This window comes from Chelonia mydas, chromosome 10 (assembly GCF_015237465.2).
Source record: "Chelonia mydas isolate rCheMyd1 chromosome 10, rCheMyd1.pri.v2, whole genome shotgun sequence".
In the NCBI taxonomy this organism is placed as follows: Eukaryota; Metazoa; Chordata; order Testudines; family Cheloniidae; genus Chelonia; species Chelonia mydas.
The window spans coordinates 2,645,147-2,664,723 of record NC_051250.2 but is presented as its reverse complement, the minus strand read 5'-3'; the positions used below and the strand labels follow the sequence as shown (position 1 = coordinate 2,664,723).

At 44.7% G+C, this 19,577-nt stretch overlaps 1 protein-coding gene across 2 annotated transcripts in view; it reads left to right on the top strand.

Annotated features, from left to right (window-relative positions):
- The window catches only part of PRKCB (protein kinase C beta), a 244,098-nt gene that overhangs the window by 162,980 nt on the left and 61,541 nt on the right, over window positions 1–19,577 (top strand). For both annotated transcript variants that reach the window (XM_037910079.2, XM_037910078.2), the window contains exons 6-9: window positions 2,132–2,288; window positions 2,683–2,817; window positions 7,395–7,491; window positions 15,472–15,618. In XM_037910079.2, coding sequence (XP_037766007.1) covers window positions 2,132–2,288; window positions 2,683–2,817; window positions 7,395–7,491; window positions 15,472–15,618 — 536 coding nt within the window. The remainder of the gene's footprint in view (window positions 1–2,131; window positions 2,289–2,682; window positions 2,818–7,394; window positions 7,492–15,471; window positions 15,619–19,577) is intronic.

Below are 19,577 nucleotides of genomic sequence, written 5' to 3'. Positions count from 1 at the left end.
GTATTCTAGCCCCACTTGCAGCATGACTCATTGTAATTATCCTGACTCTGAATTCAGGGCTTTCGCAGCTGACCTAGAGTGGCTCAACAGAAGAGCCCTGCATTAGAATCTGCCACCCTGATTAAACTTTCCTCATGTCTAATTTGCCCTTGGAAAGGTCATCACTTTGCTCTTTCCATTGTCCTTCCTAGGACAGTGAAGGGCATTTTCAGCCCAGGCACTAATCTATATCCTGAACCTATTTCTTGAGCCTCTTGTTCTTCGAGGGAAATTTAAATTCAGATCAATGCTGTTCTCTTCTTATAGAAAAACCCTGGATCTCATTCTTTGTTTTATTTTACTGTTTGCAATGTGCGGTTTTTAGTTCTCTCCTCTCAAAAATAGAGTTTTCAAAGTGCATAAGGGCCAGATTTCCAGAGGTGTTTAGGCCCCACAAGATGCTTATAGGCACTGGGTAGTGTTTACAAATGTACCTAAGCAGGGTAAGTGATGGACTCCCTCTGAAGTCAATGGGAAATGGGTGCCTGTGTTTTATGGATCCCACTAAATGCCTAATTGCATCTTTAGGTACCTAAATATCTTTGTAACTCTAGCCCTAGTTCGTTTAGGAGCACATGTTCCATTGATTGTTTTAAATGGGACTAGTGTTCATAAATGACGTATGCACTCTTGAAAATCTCTCCCTACATGTTTGTTTTATTTAGACTATTGGCAGGGAACTCTCCTATTATGTCTAAGGGTCAGGACCCTGGTCTCAGACCCTGGTCTTGAAACTGGGCCCACCAAGTTCTTGGGAAGCAGCTTTGGCCATTGTACCACACCAACTCATTGAATTACCAGGGAATTCATAGACCTGGGTGGGCTAGCTTTCAGTGGTTCCACGACCTGCTTCCTGATTAGCCACATGGTCTTGACTCTGGTTGGTAACCATATATATTTCCTGCTTCCTGTCTGGCCTTGTCTGAGTAACAAGCCATTGCCTGCTGGTTGCTACTCAGACGCTCCTGGCCTGCCTTGCTGCCTTACCTGACCCCGCCAGTAGCCTTGCTCTGCCTTCCCGTTGGATTGCATCTCCTGGCTGTTGGACCTCTTGTGTGAACTCTGATCCCTGATCTGGACTGCCCTTTGAGCCACCTGACTCGTGGGTGTTATGTGAAAGCACTTAACACACTTTTGGTTGCTGTACAAGTAAAAATAATAAAGTGAAATCCTTCCTTCAAAACACAATGTATAATTGGAATGTGGAACTCATTGCCACATGAAGTCATTGAGGCCAAGAATTTAGCAAAATTAAAATGTGGATTATACATTTATATGGATGAAAAGAATATCCACAGTTAATACTAATTGAAAATTTTTGAAAAGGGATGTTAAACTTTGTGCTTCAGGGCCTTAGCCAATCTCTAACTTTTAGAGAGCTGGCAGTTTATCTCACATCTGTTAATGCAGGATTCTTACATCTTCCTCTGAAGCATTTCTGAAGCACACCACCGTTAGGGACAAGATACTGGATTAGATGGACCGCTGGTATGATCTGGGGTGGCAGTTCATTTCTTCTTAACCAGCGGGAGGAAGAGAAGGAACTTCACAGTCCTGCATTTGAACAGAATGTTCATTACATGTGTATTTACTTTGTATTAATCATTCCTGTTATGATCAATGTCTATATTAACTCAAAAAGAAAAGGAGTACTTGTGGCACCTTAGAGACTAACAAATTTATTTGAGCATAAGCTTTCATGAACTACAGCTCACTTCATCGGATGCATTCAGTGGAAAATACAGTGGGGAGATTTATATACATAGAGAACATGAAACAATGGGTGTTACCATACACACTGTAACGAGAGTGATCACTTAAGGGGAGCTATTACCACGAAAGCGTATGCTCAAATAATTGGTTAGTCTCTAAGGTGCCACAAGTCCTCCTTTTCTTTTTGCGAATACAGACTAACACAGCTGCTACTCTGAAACCTATATTAACTCAGTTTTCAGTCAGTATTTCAATGTCATGTCAGTCAGTTATGCAATGCATAAGCGTATGGGACACAAATATTTTTAAGGAAGCTGAATAGAGCTGCGGATATCTTTGTAGTTTTAATATTGAATTTACTTTTTATTTTTTTCCCTAGTAAGAGACGCCAGAAACCTAGTTCCTATGGACCCTAATGGCTTGTCAGACCCTTATGTGAAACTTAAACTAATCCCCGACCCGAAAAGTGAAAGCAAACAGAAGACCAAAACTATAAAGTGCTCTCTGAATCCTGAATGGAATGAGACTTTTACATTGTAAGTAGAGTAACACAAATTTAATATTGTAAAGTAGACCCTCTTGTCTCCAGAATGATTGTGAATGTGTTTGCTGGGCTTTAATTATCTGAAATATTCAGCTGATTCAATGGAGAAGTAACTTTTTTCCTGTCATAATAAATGTCTTGGAAATGCTTAACTTCTGCTCTGTGCACTGATCAAAGTCTTGCATTTCAATGAAAGAACTCTACATTCTCCATTTGAAATGTGCACTATCAGCAAATTAAACATTAAAGAAACATATTGTCGCCGAAGACCATCACTTCATTTCATATTCATTTATTTATTGAACGCACACGCGAAACATGTGGAATTGCGGAGATAACTTCCACTACAGAAATTTTGCTTCTTCCCCCCCCCTCCTTTATTGCAGTCAGCTGAAAGAGTCGGACAAAGACAGAAGGTTGTCAGTGGAGATTTGGGACTGGGATCTGACCAGCAGAAATGATTTCATGGGGTCTTTGTCGTTTGGGATTTCTGAGCTTCAGAAATTAGGCGTTGATGGATGGTAAGACTCAATTTGCTCTAAAGCCACAGAGCTCTCAACACAGCAGTATCACCTTGTACTCAGTAGGAAAAGACCTGGCAACCTGTCATTCTGTGGAGGGCTACCAAACTGTTCAAACAACCATTTTAACCCCTAAATCCCCTGTGTTCCACACAACACATCCCATCACTCTGATTGCTGCCAGTGATTTACATCCACAATAAAGAATCATGCAGCTGAGGTCCTAGAATGAGACTAGTGAAGGGAGGAATTCCTACCGCATTTTGCAAAAGGAAAAGGAGTACTTGTGGCACCTTAGAGACTAACAAATTTATTTGAGCATAAGCTTTCGTGAGCTACAGCTCACTTCATCGGATGCAACTCCGATGAAGTGAGCTGTAGCTCACGAAAGCTTATGCTCAGATAAATTTGTTAGTCTCTAAGGTGCCACAAGTACTCCTTTTTTTTTTGCGAATACAGGCTAACACGGCTGCTATTCTGATACCGCATTTTGAATTTCCTTCACTGGGTTACTTAAATTGTGTGTCCCCTTCATTGTGCTTTTTTGTCACACATTGTTGTGTTTCACGTTTTGGTTCTGGCTGGTTGTGAGCTCTGAGGGTTTCTCATGTGTATAGGCCAGGGGCAGCCAAACTTACTGACCATCCAAGCTGCATACGGCAATCTTCAGAAGTTGGAGAGCCAGGGCACACTTGCTGGGGCTCCAGGCTTCAGCCCCATTCCTGATGAAGCTCCGAGCCCTGGCAGGTGCTCCTTGTGGGGCTGAAGCCCCAAGACCCCTCTCCCTGCTGGGCAGGAGGTGACACCTGTTGGGGGAGGGTGCGGCACATGCACATGTGGTCACTCCCCCCCCCCCCCCGCCTTCTCCCCCCAATTTTTGTCAGGGTTGCTGGCCTCACTTGGTCACATGGTGCCACCAGGCCCCCTCCCCACATGGCAGCTATTGGAGCTGGCAAGCTGGGAGCTGCGTTTGCTGCTGCCTCGCCCCATGGAGCTAAAGCAGCAGGCCTTTCCCTGCAGCTCCCAGCTCTTTTCCGCTACTTCTTCCCAAGGAGCGAACACCTGGCAGCTGCAGCGCGGGGCCGCTGATGGGAAGAGTGGGGGTGTGCCTGGGTGTGTGTGACTCACGCTGTTGTGGGCGGAGCGAACCTTTAAATTGTGTCCCCCACTTTCAGCAGGCCCCAATCATCTCTGGCAGAAGCCCCTAACCCCACCGCCCTGCCGCAGGGCAGAAGCCCCGAGCCTCCCCGCCAGTCTGGTAGGTGGAGAATGGGCAGGGGTGTGAGGGGCTCTGTGAGTCGCACTTTAACTGTAAAAGAGCTGCATGCGGCTCGTAAGCCACAGTTTGGCCACCCCTGGTCTCGGCACCCCTCAGAATGATACAGCATTTAATTCATAATCCCAAATTCCAGCATTTGTCCTGCATGTTAGTACGTAGGTTTCAAAACCCCAAATGTATTGGGCTACAAGGGAGCATGAAAAATGTAATCAGGGTGATTTTAACAATAGTCTCTTGGCTTTACTTACCCAGCAAGGAGCCTTTGTGTTGATCACAGTGTGAATGCAAAGAAAAGCCAGAGCGGTAGCTAGTTAAGGGAGAGAGTCGAGAAGAACATGAATTATGTCAGAGGCTGTTGCTTCTGCAGCCCGTGGACTAGCTGAAATGATGATTAGAGGTTTCTTTCAATGAAATGAGAAATCCTGTCCAAAGCATGTAATTATTGTCACTTGTTACCATACGAAAGATGAACACAGTGGGTCCATAAAAATCATCTTGTATGGGGTCTGTTGATTTTCAGGTTATCTTCCCCAGCAGGTTTCATGCCATTTTAATTTCCTTTTGTAGTCACTGTGGCTTGAGAGATACGTTACCTTACCATGTGAAGTATAGTAATTTAAACGGGTATTCTATGTGTCTTGCAAACAAAAAACCAGACGGGACCACTTATTATGGGAGGCAAAAAGCTTCCCTGGGTTCTCCACTTTTTCCTTGAAGAAACTGCCTTGCAGATATAGAGGGAAAAGTGTGTAAGAGCCCGTATTTCTAATTTAACTCCGAGCAGTTAGAGAAGGAACGTTTCGAAAACAGAATAATCAACAAGTGTCCTACAACTGTAATTTGTTATTTTTAACTGGCATTCCAGAACAAATATGCCTGTACATCACCCTATTACTATATTATCTTGTCCAGGTTCCCACTTGATCCTGCAGAATAGCTCCTGGGGGCGTGGGAGGGGGAAGAAAGGGGGAGGGGGGTGGTGTGTGTGTCAAGAAGGCCTGGTAAGGCATTTGTAAATATTAAGTAGGTCCACCCCTGTTTAAGGCGAGGAATGGGACTACACCTTTTCCACCTCCAAAATCTGGGTTTCTGGATAGAAGTGTCTGTATCATTATAAAAGTACAGAGCAGCTCCAGGAATAGCCTCTCCAGAACCGCCAGGAAGGTGCACGGCCGGGCTGCGCGCTGCTCAGTGATGGGTAACTTACCTTGCCAGTGGAACACAGTGCTCTGGTCTGGTTACATTAGTACCTCCTTCCTGGCAGGCTTTTCTGCTAATGAAATAGTCGTAACAATACCCTGCCTCTCACATTTGGAGCTCTGAGTGCCTGGCAAACGTCAGTGATGCCTCTCAGCTCCCCTGGAAGGCAGGTCTTACGGGCCCCATTGTGCAGATGGAGAAGCTGAAGCATAGAGACAGAGGCTCCCTGCAACAATGAGATCAGGAACTAGAGATCCCATCTCCCGAAACCACCACGTTCAGGTCCCCTGGGCCTCATTCCCTTAAAATATACCTGAAGTGGAGGCAGTGTCTCTCTCCTGGAAAGAAACTGAATTACAAATTCCTCCAAGGTTTATGGTTGCCTGCAGGAATGTGTGCTCTCCAGCTGGGATCAGTCCATCGCCCCCTCCTAGCGCAATGGAAAGCATGATACAGAGTTTCTCACTGAGTTTTAAAAATCGTGTAAGTGGAGATCTAAGTAACTTTCCTTGTCACAGCATTTGGCTAGAATAAACTCTGGGAGAAGGCTCTGATGCATATTTCATATCTAAACAACTGCAGTTAATGGAGAAAGCTGGCCCAAAGGAAGAGGCCGTCCCTGTATTATGCAAATACCACTTTGTTCATTCACTGCAGACACAAACCTCTCTAGATAACATCCAGCTGATAATGGCCCAGCCCCTCGCAGGCTGCTGTAGAAAGGAATTCGCTGATGGAGCCCAGGCTTTGCCTGGGGCTGAATAAAATACCTCCGATCTGAATGACATTTCCAAGATTTCTGTTAATTGCTGGCTAAACTCTCCACCCCCCTCCCTCTCCCCCACCATTTGTGTGGAAATCTCTGCTTTGCTTCACGCTTTGTGGCTGTGGCTGTTCTCCAAGGCAGTGGAAGCTCGCTTTGAGAGGGGATGCAGATGATAGGAGGGGGAGTAGGGTGGGTGATGTGCATGGGGAGCTACTGAGACTTGAGTGGGTGGGCAGCTGGCTCCAGGCTGGGAAGGCGGGTCCCGGCCATTTCCATCTCTCTCACTGGCTGCCGCGGGTAGCTGCTCCCAGCCCTGGCCCGATCACCTAGGTTCTGGCCGGCTCCCCAGCAGGTGCTGCTGCATCCGCTCTAGCCCCTCCACGTCCTGCTCTTGCTCCCCGCTGTTTACAGGGAACAAGGGTTCCCAGATTACGCAGCGGAACAACACGCGGGAGCAGAAACAACCATGGCAGCTGCACCAGCCCCTCCGTCCCTGCGTGCTCTGGCGACAAGCAGCTGGCCTGCTCTTCTGGTCCTGGGCCCCCCGGGAGCCGATCGGGTCAGCAGTGCCAAAGTCTCTATCTCGCTGGTGCTACTACCAGTTTCACTGCCTTGGCTGAGAGGGCGGGATTCAAAACCCACTGAAGTCAATGGAAAGACGGACTTCAATAGACCTTCAGTCGGGCCCCTAGTTTAAACCAGGCTCCAATGGCTCCTGGTGTCTATAGCACTTGGCTATCAAGGTGCCTTGTTGAAGGGCATTATGCTGTTGTATGGGGGGAGGAAAACAACCAAACGTTGAAGGATGCCAGCTCAGCCTAGAGATAACACTCCCACCTGCATGGTGTTCCAGGGACACAGCAGGAAATCTGATGAAGGGGGTATTGTGAGTATAAAGTGTTGGGTTCTTTCAAACCCAGGAGATCATCATAGGTGTAGAAGGAAAAGGGAAGGGAGCAAGACAGTTGTGTTTAACAGCCAAGCCAAAAGGAGGCTGGGGCCATCTGTCTCAGATCATAGAATATCAGGATTGGAAGGGACCTCAGGAGGTCATCTACTCCAACCCCTGCTCAAAGCAGGACCAATCCCCAGTTTTTGTCCCTAAATGGCCCCCTCAAGGATTGAACTCACAACCCTGGGTTTAGCAGGCCAATGCTCAAACCACTGAGCTATCCCTCCCTTGGTTTAGACCCAACAAATCCTGCATCTTGGCAGGGGTTAGACTAATGACCCTGGCGGTCCCTTCTAACCCGGTGGTTCTGTGATTCTGTGCCTGGTGTCTGAGGTTCAGGCCTGTCTTAGTTATGTGCTGTTCTTGCTCTTTCCATCTAGGTTTAAACTGCTGAGCCAGGAGGAGGGGGAATACTTCAACGTCCCGGTTCCCCCGGAGGGAGAAGAGGGAAACGAGGAACTCAGACAGAAATTTGAGGTGAATGGAGTTGTCTCAAATGCCCATCACCTTTCCTTATAGCCAGCACTACGTGGGGGGCCTGAAGACCTGGGGTGAAAGGTCGTTCTCAGTAAAGGGCATTTCCTGCCTGCCCACATCTCACCAAGGAGGGAGGGAAGATCAATGAGGAGAGCTCTGCTCCAACCCCATGCTCTTCCCCTCCCCTTTCCTGCCTGTACAGCCATAGGGCAGGGCTTCATTCGCTCTTGTGTCCCTCTGTGGGTAGCCTGCCCGCGTTCATCCCACCCAGAGCTGTGCACTGGCTTTGTGGGGCGGGGAGGGGAGTTATTTCTTTGCATTTAACTAAAGATCACTTCAGAGACTTGAAGCCTCCCAGCTGTTTTTACCTGGATGCATTAAGTGATGAGTGCAGAAGCTTACTAAACTCTTGGGTATATTTGGAGGTAACACTTTTACTGTGTATGCAGTGTGGGTGCAGTCACGTCGGCCCTAGGACATTAGAGAAACAAGGTGGGTGAAGTATCATCTTTTGCTGGACACTTCGTTGGTGAGAAAGACAAGCTTGCAAGTTTTGGAAAGCTTGTTTCTCTCACCAAGAGAAGTTGGTGTCCATGAACACTCCCCCCCGCCCCCAAAGTTGGAAGGAGTAACCCTAAGGAACGTTGCTGTTCTAAGCATTCATTCTATTTACTCTGTTTCCTGGGACTCCGTACATGCAAAAGACACAGCAATTAACTGAGGTTTTCTGCTTCTGGACAGCCATTTGTTTAATGACATGAGAAAACTTGCCCCAATTTGTCCAGTCTTCAAATAGCAAAACTCCAGAGTTGGAGGTTTTGTACACAACGTTCAAGCCTTTGATTATGGAGATTGAGGCCAGATCTGCAGCTGGTGAAGATCAACAAAGCTCCATCAAAGTCCATGGAGCGAGGCTGATTTACGCCAGCTGAGTGTCTGATGCTGTGCAGTGAGCCCTAGACCCAAATTTGCTTCAGCAATGAGTGACCGCTGTGGAGCTGCATTTGTACACATGCATTTTCTCCACTGAGTCCACAGCCCATCTGAATGTTAACTAGACATTGAGGGCACACAATAGGATTTTTACTTGACAACCTTTAATTAAATTCTGCACCGTTGCTTCAAAGAGAGCTTCCAATATCTATTGTTTGGGCCCAGGAGTCCTAATATTTGTCTTCACAAGAGCACTTGGCTTGAGTGGGTATTAAAGGTTGTCATTAGTAAAGCATACTGCAAATCACGTTTGATCTTAACATAAACATTTAGACCCTACAGACTCGGTGACACTGTGCGTTTCTACGCCCTTTGTGTGTTTTAAAATAGCAGCTCAGATATGTGGAACCAACTGCAGTGGATTATTTCATAAATTAGATGGAAAGGCTGCGGAAGGTATAGATCCAGTATGCAGATTCACTAGGGCATGAAGTTGTAGCGGGGGGCATCAGCTATACGCTGATGACTGTTGGTGCTGATAGGAGCTATTTCTAATTTATTGCATGAGTTAACCCTTTCACTTCTCTAGAATATTGTATTTTAATTTGAAAAGACAGCGATCTGTGTGTGTTGATTTTAGCTCTTTTGGAACTGTGGGGTAGCCATCAATTGGAGAAGCTATTTTAGGAGGTGAGATGTGTGCACAGGATTCTTTATGTCATCTACAATTAAGCTAGAAAAGCATTGCACTGAAGTAAAATTTTGGATAGCTTTGGTTTGTAGTAGTCTGTGTGCTAATGAGAGCTCAGATCAGAGCCACAGATCTATAATTTACAGTAGGCATGAAGCTGTGATCCAATCAGGCTGTGTTTTTTGTTTGTTTTTTAATTTTTGGCAGCTTTTATATTTCTTATTTAAACACAAAGCTTTATAATAAACTCAGCTTTACCATTTCATTCTCAACTCTTTAGATTTGATCTCTTTATTAGGATTTGAGATTATACAATTTTTGTGTTTGTCAGAATGAACATAAATGTAGCCGGAAGAGGAAATCATTACGTTAATACACTTTCCAGGCTATCTTTTAATTTAAGAAGGATGAAGATCATGTCCTGTGATGGCCTAACATACACTTGATGTCAGAACATTGGAAGCGTTGTTTGAAATTGCAATTTTACTCACAGTTTTGAAGTACAATATAATGGAATTTGTTAATCTGTTTTATCTGTAGTCGGTGTGGTTATAAATTAATATGATTAATGAAGATAAACTAAGATATTGATATAATTGGATTGGAGACCAAGCTTGGAGAGGAATCTTTAAATTATTCTGCACACGTTCTGTTTCCTATGTTGTGTTCTGGTAACCTCCAGTGTATTATCTAATATTTAGGGTGGTGATCTCTTTCATCTTTGAGAGGATGACCATTCCTGTGAATTGACACTTGTTAGGAATTGATCCTTAATAGGCGTTTTGTACTAAATTGTTAACTGACAGAAAGTGTTGACGGAATCCGTGGAGGAGCAATGGGGCCCTATACACAAGTTAACGAGTTACCTTTTAATACTGTAGATAGCACTTCTTCCCTTGCTTGGTGGGCCTGCACAATGACGCTGTCTGACATATTAGGAATTGGAAGCTAAATTCATTGGGCCATAGACTGATTGGCAAGGCCAAGTGACAGCAAAGGTCAGATTGGTCATGGTGCATTTGTATGAAATACACAGTGCAAATGCAATGAAAAATGGTGGCAGCATCAGGCTAATGTGTCTGAAGGGAGGAGCTGGAAGTGAGCAAAGCCTCTTTTTGGAAGCTGGGTTCCAGGCGTCAGTCCCCTGAGAAGTGTCACACTGGTGGGGCACGCTGACCTAGTTACATGCAGAATCTCTTCTGTAGCATTTGTGCCTTTCAGTGTTTCTTGTCAGTTACTTGTCATATCAAAAAGCTTCTGTGGAACATTGGAAATAGTTGTGTGTTCCAGTTTACTGTATGCAAACCCACAGCATTTTGGTGACTGTATGGAGAAAATAAGGGGAAGGAAAAAACCTTCTTTCTGCAGGATCCCTGTATCCTACCATCTGTTCAATTACTGACGTGTGACCCTCACAGCCAGGACGCAGACTGATGTGCTGCGCCAAACTCAAACTTGTGATAATCAGCTACTAGAAGAGACAGGGATTTCGGCTGAATAGCTGCTCAGGGGAATCCTTTTAATTGGCACAGACAGTGCAGGAAAGAAACATGCCTGGGAAGCGATGGTCAGAATTCACTCAAGGTCCCAGGGGTTCCTGGAGCGGAAGCGTGTGCACGGAGCCTTGCAGCATGGACTGTCCCAAGGTGAATTAGCCTGACTTAGCTGCTACAAGCACGAGGTTGTGTCATGAAGCGTAAAAAGGACCTCAGTGCAGGATGTTAATGCCACCTATAAGACACCATGACTTGGCTGCTAGCAGCACCAGGGACCTGCTCCAAAGCCCATGAAGTTAGTGGGAGTCTTTTCACTGTATTTTCAGCGGGTTTTTTGATCTGACCCTATAAGAGCTTCCTAAGGGAGAATCTTGTATTTGGGGCTGGGTAGGCCCCAGTGGCTCTTTCCTAGAATGGCAGTTGACTCAGTCTCCTCCCTGGTTTCTCATCATAGTAAAAGCCTCCTGAAGGTGACTGTATTGCATTTGGAGAGCTGTAATCTGTCCATAAATTGTGTGCGAAATGAAATCGCTGGTCTAGTGGACATCGTTCTAAATTACACAACTATCATACGTAGCCTTGTTATTTCTTTGCTTAGATATGTAGCGTCTCATAATGCTCAAGTGTGTCTTGCCTGTGTACTCAAGAGGAAACTAATGCAGCTTTAATATGGCTCTTGTTGACCTACAGTGCTATGACTGAATAACACTGTACTTCACACCAGACCTAATGTAACAATTAACAATCTTCCTCCTGTTCTTGGGTTTGTTGACATTGCAATGGAATCACATTAAAGCACGTCCTAGACCAGATATAAATTCAGAATGATCTCAGTTCAGGATTCCAGTCCATGAGGATACTCTAGCTTTCTTTAGTGCTTCCTTACAACATAGATTTGCTGGGAACTGAAAATGTGATTTAAGACAGAAATCTCTAACTCGCCTGTCCGTTCAGCAACAGCCTTCCTAGGGTGTCCTGAGAGGTCATGGGAATGCATTGTGACACTAATTGTAATGCAGCAGGCAAGAGTTCTGTCATTTCAGTTAAAATGATAAGGGATAAAAAGAATCCACCAATCGATTTGCATTAGTACTGCTTGATCCTGCTTTTCTGGGCAGCACAAATCAATAGGACAAAGTTTCAGTCTTATATTCTGAGATGCTGTAGAAAGCATTGCAAAGGAAGTAAACATGAAAAGAATGATACGGAGCACTGTATGCTACAGAAGACATGTTAAAATGCGTGTCTGCGTGCCTTTTTTCAGCAACTTATGGCCCCTCTGTTCTGTTTAGCATGCAGTGTTATTACTGGCTGAAATATTGATTGCCATATGCCTTTCTGTGGGCTTCCTTCAGACTTATGCCTGCAACTGTAAGTACCCTAGGCTTAACAAAGAGTTCTGAAACAGGCATAGAGTGAAGCTTACATTGCACGTTTTGCCAATTTTCTTTATCATTTACCAGCTACTTGCTGGGACACCTTGATAGATGTGAACATCAGCTGGTATTGCATAGAGTCAGGTGCAGTAAATAAACTATGACAAATTGGATTGGATAATGATGGTCAAGTGCTTTTTTATTTTTGTAACAACATTTGCAATGATTTAGTTATAAACCAGAGAGAGAACATGAGCATTAGGAGTGTATTAAAATATGTTAAAGGACTTTCACACTGACTCAGGCATGGGAACATGAGCACAATGACAGAGAAAGCAAGTTACTTTTACTTGAGAAGTGGTCAGCTGTGTTTTGTGGTCTATTATTATAGACCACTTGTGTGTTTTTAAGGGCTTTCTCCCTTCTGGTTTTGCTAAACACACTGCCTGATCTTTCCGGATTTATAATCTCACTATCTGCTATCCCAGACATTATTGTGGTATCACAAGTTCAGGTTACACACTAGATGAAATGGGATGGAGGGAAAACTTCCTTAGACACAAAAACCTCAATTACTAGCAACATTAGTATGGACAACAGTAACAGAAAAGACCTGTAAATGTTGCGTTTAAACAGATAGTTGGGTTATAAATTGTATTTAAGAAAATACTATTTGTCTAATAATACTTGAGACTATTAAAATGAGCAAATTAAAACCCTTAGATTACTTTTTACTCCTTATATTGTTCATTTTGCTCTTTGTATTTTCCTCAGCAGTGAAAGTCTCACTCGTGGGTTAGCCAATGTCACTTTCAGGTTCTCACGCAGTGGCGCAGTATTGCAGTGTTTGGACTGCAAGCACCCCGAGGGAATGTGTATTGTTTAAAATGTCATGGAATCTTCAAAATTGGTCCTAAATTTTGTAACAGCTTGTTTTCACAGACCATAATTTGGTGTCAAATTTGACTTGACAAGAATGCCTTTTAAGGCTGTCTATACCATGTGGAAAAGTTTTCCCCTAATATGAATATTCCTCTTCATTGTGCCTGGATTTTCACCTGTATTAAAATGGCTGTGGAATGTGACCCGGTAAGAACTTTTACAGGCAGAAGTGAACAACCCAGGATGGGCTTTAGCTAGTTTAATTGTACAAAGTCTTGTTTAATTATACAAATATGAAACCTCTTAAGTCAAATTCAATGCCCCAAACCATATTAATCCAATACCAAGTGTGCATGATTAAGGACACAGTGTTAAGAAGTGCTGAGGCTAAAGTGAAACATGCATCCCTAATTCTGCACCCTCATGTGAATGAATTATGATCGTATGTAAGTAAAAACGATCTTAGGAATTGCTATTGCAGACCAGAGCAGCTCCATCTAGCTGAATGTTCTGTTTGACAATGGCTAATATCAGGTGCTTCAGTAGACGGGCACTGATGGAATAACTTGACTGTGGGGAAAGTTTATTACAACCCCCATCAGGCGTGGTGTCCACCCTCGGCTCCCCCCCCCCCCCCCCCCCGCCGACCAAATGCCCCACCGCTGCTCTCACTAATTCAGCTCTGACCAGTGCTAGCAATGGTGAGAGGCAAGCATGAGTGCAGGCAAGGCTGCAGGTGACTGCCTGCCTTTCATTTCAGCTCCAGTGCTGGGTGCCAGATGGAGCTATCCACCAGGGGGCCAAGTAGGGGAAGCCGAAACCTGCCCTCTGCTGGGAGTGCCTGGATTTTATTCACTGTCACATGTCTAGTGCTGAACAATAAGAAAATACGATGGGTTTGGGCAGGATACCACCTTAGCTAGAGAACTTTGGAAACATTGTTTAAAAGTCTAAAAATTACTTATGAAAATTGCACTTTTCTGGGAGGCTGTTTCAGTGGATTTTTAAAAAAACAATAGGATTATAGATTCTTATGCACAGCTCCTAGGCTGTCTTTCTGTTTGCAGCCAGTCTTAGACATGAGGCCGCTCAATGACTTCAACCTCTTCCCTGGAGCACTCATTCAGAATTGCAGCTGCAATTAGACATCAATGGTTTCAGGTTTTTGCAACATTTTCTTTTGTTTCCAGTGCAAGGCCTTCTGTCAGATATTGGTAGGTGCTGCAGGTGACCTTGAATGGAGAATTTTACAGCAGGGAGAACCTTGCAATAACCAATTAGCACCAGCAAAGTCTTGGTGATTACTTGTGAGCCTCCTATCTGGAGGAGCTGTGAGCGACACTAAAATTGAACTGCTGGAATCGGGTTAATGGAATTTCATGCTAGACTGAGCTCTGTGCAGGCTCTACAGTGTGGCATATTTCTAAAAATTAAAACTGAATTCATTGTGAGAGAGCTTTTACAAATTCTGGTTCAGTAAGTTAGATAGCCACTGGACCAATGACAAGGCACAGAGCAAGTGATGAGCTTTAGTGCTTAAAAATGTCTTTTGTGAGGCTTCTTAATAAGCAATTGTGATTCAGCCAGCTTGTGTGATTGCTTTGAGGATGCAGAAGAAGCAGCACTGTCGAGTCTGTTCTCAGAAATGTATTTGTGGTTTCATGCATTCAGCCTGAAATGCCAGAGGAGCCCAGTTCTCTTTTATATCAGATGTTAATAAAGTCTGGGCTGGGTAAAAATTCCCCTTATTTTATTCCAATATGTTTGTATTTAACAGACCTTTGCGCATAAGGCCAAGGACCCAACGCATACAGTTTGCCTTTGTAAAGGAAGCAGCTCATCTAAGCCCATGTGTTTTTTTTATTTCCTTGATCTTATTGCATGTGTGCTGTTACTGATGAGCATTCTCTCGCATGTCTCGGGGGAGAACAGAGTTTTAAATGTTTGGTTAACCTGTGGAATGCTTGGCGACACTCCCTGGTTGCTCCCTCTCATAGCAATTTGTAAGGGCATTCCGCAGATTTATTACTTAAAAGTATTCCAGTAAGGGTTAATATTCTCTGTATTGTAGCTGGAGTTTAGAGACTCCCTGTTCTGAGGAAATGCCTTCCCAGGGGAAATGGTGGAAGCCCCATGAACAAAGGCATTTAAAAAGAGGCAGGACAAAGAAGTGGAAAATATGCAGTGTAGTGTCCCCAGGGGAGTGGTCTAGGTGGTGTCCTTTTCTGTTTCTAATTACTTTTCGATACCTTGTGGGAAGCTCTCCCCTCACCAATCAAGTTAGCTTTTCCCAATATTGTGAAAGCTGCAGGAGTGGAGGGAGGGAGCCAGTGAGCTACCTCTGAGCTCTCCAGGGAGGGATAATGGGGAGATACCTTCCAAGGAGATTCGTTTTAAAATACGGGGAGCAACGCAACGCATTATGTTTGCAAACCTACCAAATTGTGACCTGGTGGTGTTTCGATTGTTCATATGGAAAAGACATTCACAGCTCAGCCTAGTGTTTTGCTTAGAAATAATCCCTTTAACATACACTCACTCTTAAAAATGGTCAGTCTTGTCATTTCACTTGATTTTTTTTCCCCCACTCTTCCCTTTTCAGAGAGCCAGGATTGGTCCAGGCGCCAAGGCAGCTGAGGAGAGGATGACACATGCGATTTCCAAATTTGACAACAATGGAAACAGAGATCGGATGAAACTGTCAGATTTTAATTTCCTCATGGTGCTGGGGAAAGGAAGCTTTGGAAAGGTGCGGTCTGAGGAGGTCCATGTGTTCGTACATCTGTGAACAGGGCGGTGCTTGACATTCATGTGTCCAGAATAATTCCTAATCTAGGCTCTGCCTCATTACTCCAGACCAGCAGGCTGAGGCATAATCTCTCATGGCTAGACCAAGACTAGGGTCAGGGGTCTGGGTTCTGTTCCTTGCTCTAGCACCAACTCACAACCTCGAGCGAGTCACAACCTCTGTTTTGCCATCTGGAAATGGGAGTATTTCACAGAGTAAATAATGTTTGTGGGGGCTTTGAGATCCTCCAAAAGGTGTTACCGAAAGGCAAATGTGTTACCTTCCCTCAACCCTTAGAACCTGCCAGACTCTCCTTCTGGGCAGCTGCCCTAGGAGCTTCTCGAAGAGACAGCTCTGGAGAGGGTCCGTTTTAGCTGTTTGCTCTTGGTTATAAAGCTAAAATAGTAGTGAAGATCTGTGTGGGTTTATTCTAGTTCTTTAGCTTTAAACAACAAAATAACAGCCCCATACAGAAAGCGGTGGGCCCCCAAACAATTAATTAGTGACTGCTCAGCAGTATTAAATAATCACATGCAGCTTAACTCAGCCAGTCAATCAATCCGAATCTCTCTCTCACTCAGGAACATTGGAACCGGTCTTCAACTTTCCCCTGTAACCCTGTCAAATTGATACTAAACGTAGCTCAGTCACAAACCATCTAAACATTCTCTGCCAGCCGTGACCTCTCCCAAGCGCCTTCGTGTTCGTTATCTCGGACCCTAGCAAACTGCAGTTTAAAACAACAACACTAAAATCTAGCTGCTGCTTTTGCCCACTCTTTTCTCTACCCCTGTGCCTTCCCCCCTCCCCCCCCACACAAATAATCCCTTTGAAAGTCTACTGCTTTGGCATCTGGGAATTTGGGAGTTTTTTTCTCCTCTTCTTTTTATTTTGAGAAACGTTAACAAACCCCCCAGTTGGAATCATGGCTTATGTAAGGGAATGTGACAGCAACTGTTCTGTGGAACAGACTGTTATAAATATGCTAATTAGTGCTCGTTAAAACAGAACGTTGGTCTATGTGATTAGATCCAGCCCAGCTCCCGCTATTCTCCAGTGGGAGTGTTCCTCACTTTTTTCCTCTCATCCTTTGCTTCACATTTGTTCCTTAACATTCTGAAATCAAGGAGTTCCAGCTGCGTGTCTCTGCCGGAGGGATATCTGGGAAAACACTTTAGAGGATTTAAAGCTTTTAAAGACTTGGTGGAGAGAACGTCATTTATTATTATTTATTTTCCACTTTAGTAAGGGGGAGCTGTTGGACATTTCAAAATTAACCATGCAGATCATCAAATCCATCCCAGCCCATGAGCTAGCTAGCATGTGAAATGGGCATGTTGGCAGGGAGGCACTGTGTCTAAGGTGGCATCAGCACAAAACAATCTTTTCCCCATAATGGGGCATCTTGTTTCCTTAGCTCTGTCCAGGCTTCAAGAGCTAGATAAGTTCATGGAGGACAGGTCCCTCAATGGCTATTAGCCAGGATGGCCAGGGACGGTGTCCTTAGCCTTTGTTTGCCAGAAGCTGGGAATGGATCACTTGATGATTCCCTGTTCTGTTCACTCCCTCTGGGGCACCTGGCAGTGGCCACTGTCAGAAGACAGGATACTGGGCTGGATGGACCTTTGGTCTGACCCAGTCTGGCCGTTCTTATGTTCACTGCTTGTTCCCCATAACTGCTCCGTGGGATGGCTGAGCTCTGCTGTGCAGATCTGAGAAACAAATTCTGCCCTAGACATGTGCAGCGTGTCTAGCAGTAATTTGTATCTGTCACAGTAGCCTCCTTCCTCTGCCTGCATGGCCGCAGCTTAAACTTCCATGTTTTACTGTACGTGGCAAACCACCTAGCAAGTCATTGATTTTTTTAGATTCAAAACAGCCTGTAAGAGCTGCTTGAGTATAATTGAACCTATTTTAGTGAATCCCTGTTTAATAAACTTGTTAACTCTTTGGTACCCAGAGCCAGCATTTTCTGCTTAGTATTCTCCTCACTTGCATGCTACAGCTGGCAAGCATCAGGAAAACCTAGATATTGGGCTTGGTGGAGTTTAACAAACCTGTCCTCTTCTCATCCAGAGTTGGACTGCCTCCAGTTATTATGCTGGAACCTTCCCGAGCACATACACTCTGTTACAGGAATAAATCAAGCTAAATATCAGCTTCTCGTGCGCCAGAAAAGGAATTGCAATCTATCTTACAGAGTGTGTTCTGTAGGGGTAAAGCCACCGCAAAGACCGGCTTGAGGGTCATGGGATGGAACAGTTCTCCTCTGGCTTTGTTACTGCTGTGGGAGCTCCGTAAAATAATGGCATCACATTTCATTGAGAGGGGGTTTGGTCTCCACTTCCACCTGGACTCAGGCTGAAATGTGCTTAGCAAGATGCTAAGGCCACCCCTCACTGAATCCAGGGCTTCTTGGCCCATTCCTGGAAAGAGGACAGACCAATGTGCTCCCCCTCCTTGGCTGCTCTGATAGCCGGGACCAGAGCAGACCCAAACAGCTATAAATTATGGGATTCTTCTTGAGCTTTAGTAAATGGAGGGGGAGAAGGGACCCATTATTCCCTAGGCTGTTTTTAATTCAACAGTGCAATGTTGGCAAAGCCTCCCGTTGGTTTCTGGTTTAACCAAAATCATAAAAAGCTAAATTTATGCAGCTGGTTCATATTTTGCAACTACTCAGTCTGTCACACAAGTGAGCTGGAGTTTTATGGCTTTTCTCTGAAAAGGCCTGAGCCTTTTGCTTCTGCAGATCGGGGTGTTGACAGGATCCCCTGGCTGAATGAGTTTGGGTTACTTACTCTTCTGCATGTCTAGGATTGATTATTTCCCTGGAGTGGGGGAGAGCCTTCATTTTTGGACCCATCACACCATTATTTACAGTTGCCGAAAACTGCTCACCAGTGGCCATTTTTATCTTGGAATGGAATCACTTTATATAGACATTCTAGTAAACACTCAGCTACTGTGATGATGAGGGTCATATAAGTACCTAGATAGATCAGTTTTAGTCACAGTTTGCAGTAGGATGGCACTGAAGACAATGGTATAAACCGCCTGTGTGGTGGTGTTTTTTTCTTCTGCTCTGGTATTTATAGGGTTTGAGGTGCTGTGGGTGCTGCTAAAGTGATGTAGGTGAGTACAGCAAGGAAGCAAAATCTGCAGACACTACACTGCCTTATTTGCACAGAATGCCTCTCCCTAGCAGCTTGGAAAGTACCTTCCACACAGGGCGAGGGTCAGATCCTCTCCTCGGTTGTGCAGGTCTGAATTCAGGGTGGCTCCACTGACTTAAGTGAAGCAACTCCACATTTACACTTGTGTGACCCCACGTGTCTCTCAGTCTGGATGTAAACCGAGTAATACGTTGACCTAGGCTTAGGAGCACACATAACGCACACACTCTGTGCAAGTGCCCCCTGATTTCTTACGCAGCTGCAGAGAAGGAGCTCTGTTTTTCCGCCTGTATTTTTGTGATGTGGAACTGCTTGGCTCACAGTCGGAAGGCCAGCACACCGAGATGCATGCCACACGTTTCAGCGTCGGTATGCCATTGGAGAGCCACTGAATAAAACATTTACAGCTTCAGTAAACCCTAGAGCAGTTTTTTCCCATTTAATTTTGTACACCAGGAAATTGTGGCCTCTCATTCCATTGCAGACACTAAGAACACTGATGTGGCAACAGATGCGCCCTCCAGTTTGATGAGAAAGGTACACGGACATAACTTCGGCACCATCCATCAGTCTATTGGGGGTTTTCACCCTAGAGGGCTAGGCTCCAATTCACTAAGCAGTGTCTGAATCCACCACATAATTATTTAGTTACTGAACCCTGCACTCCAGTGGCTTTTATCTTGAAGTGTAATCAATTTTTATTTTTTTTGTACCTCAGGGAAAACGTCCCAGTGTGTTTGTCCC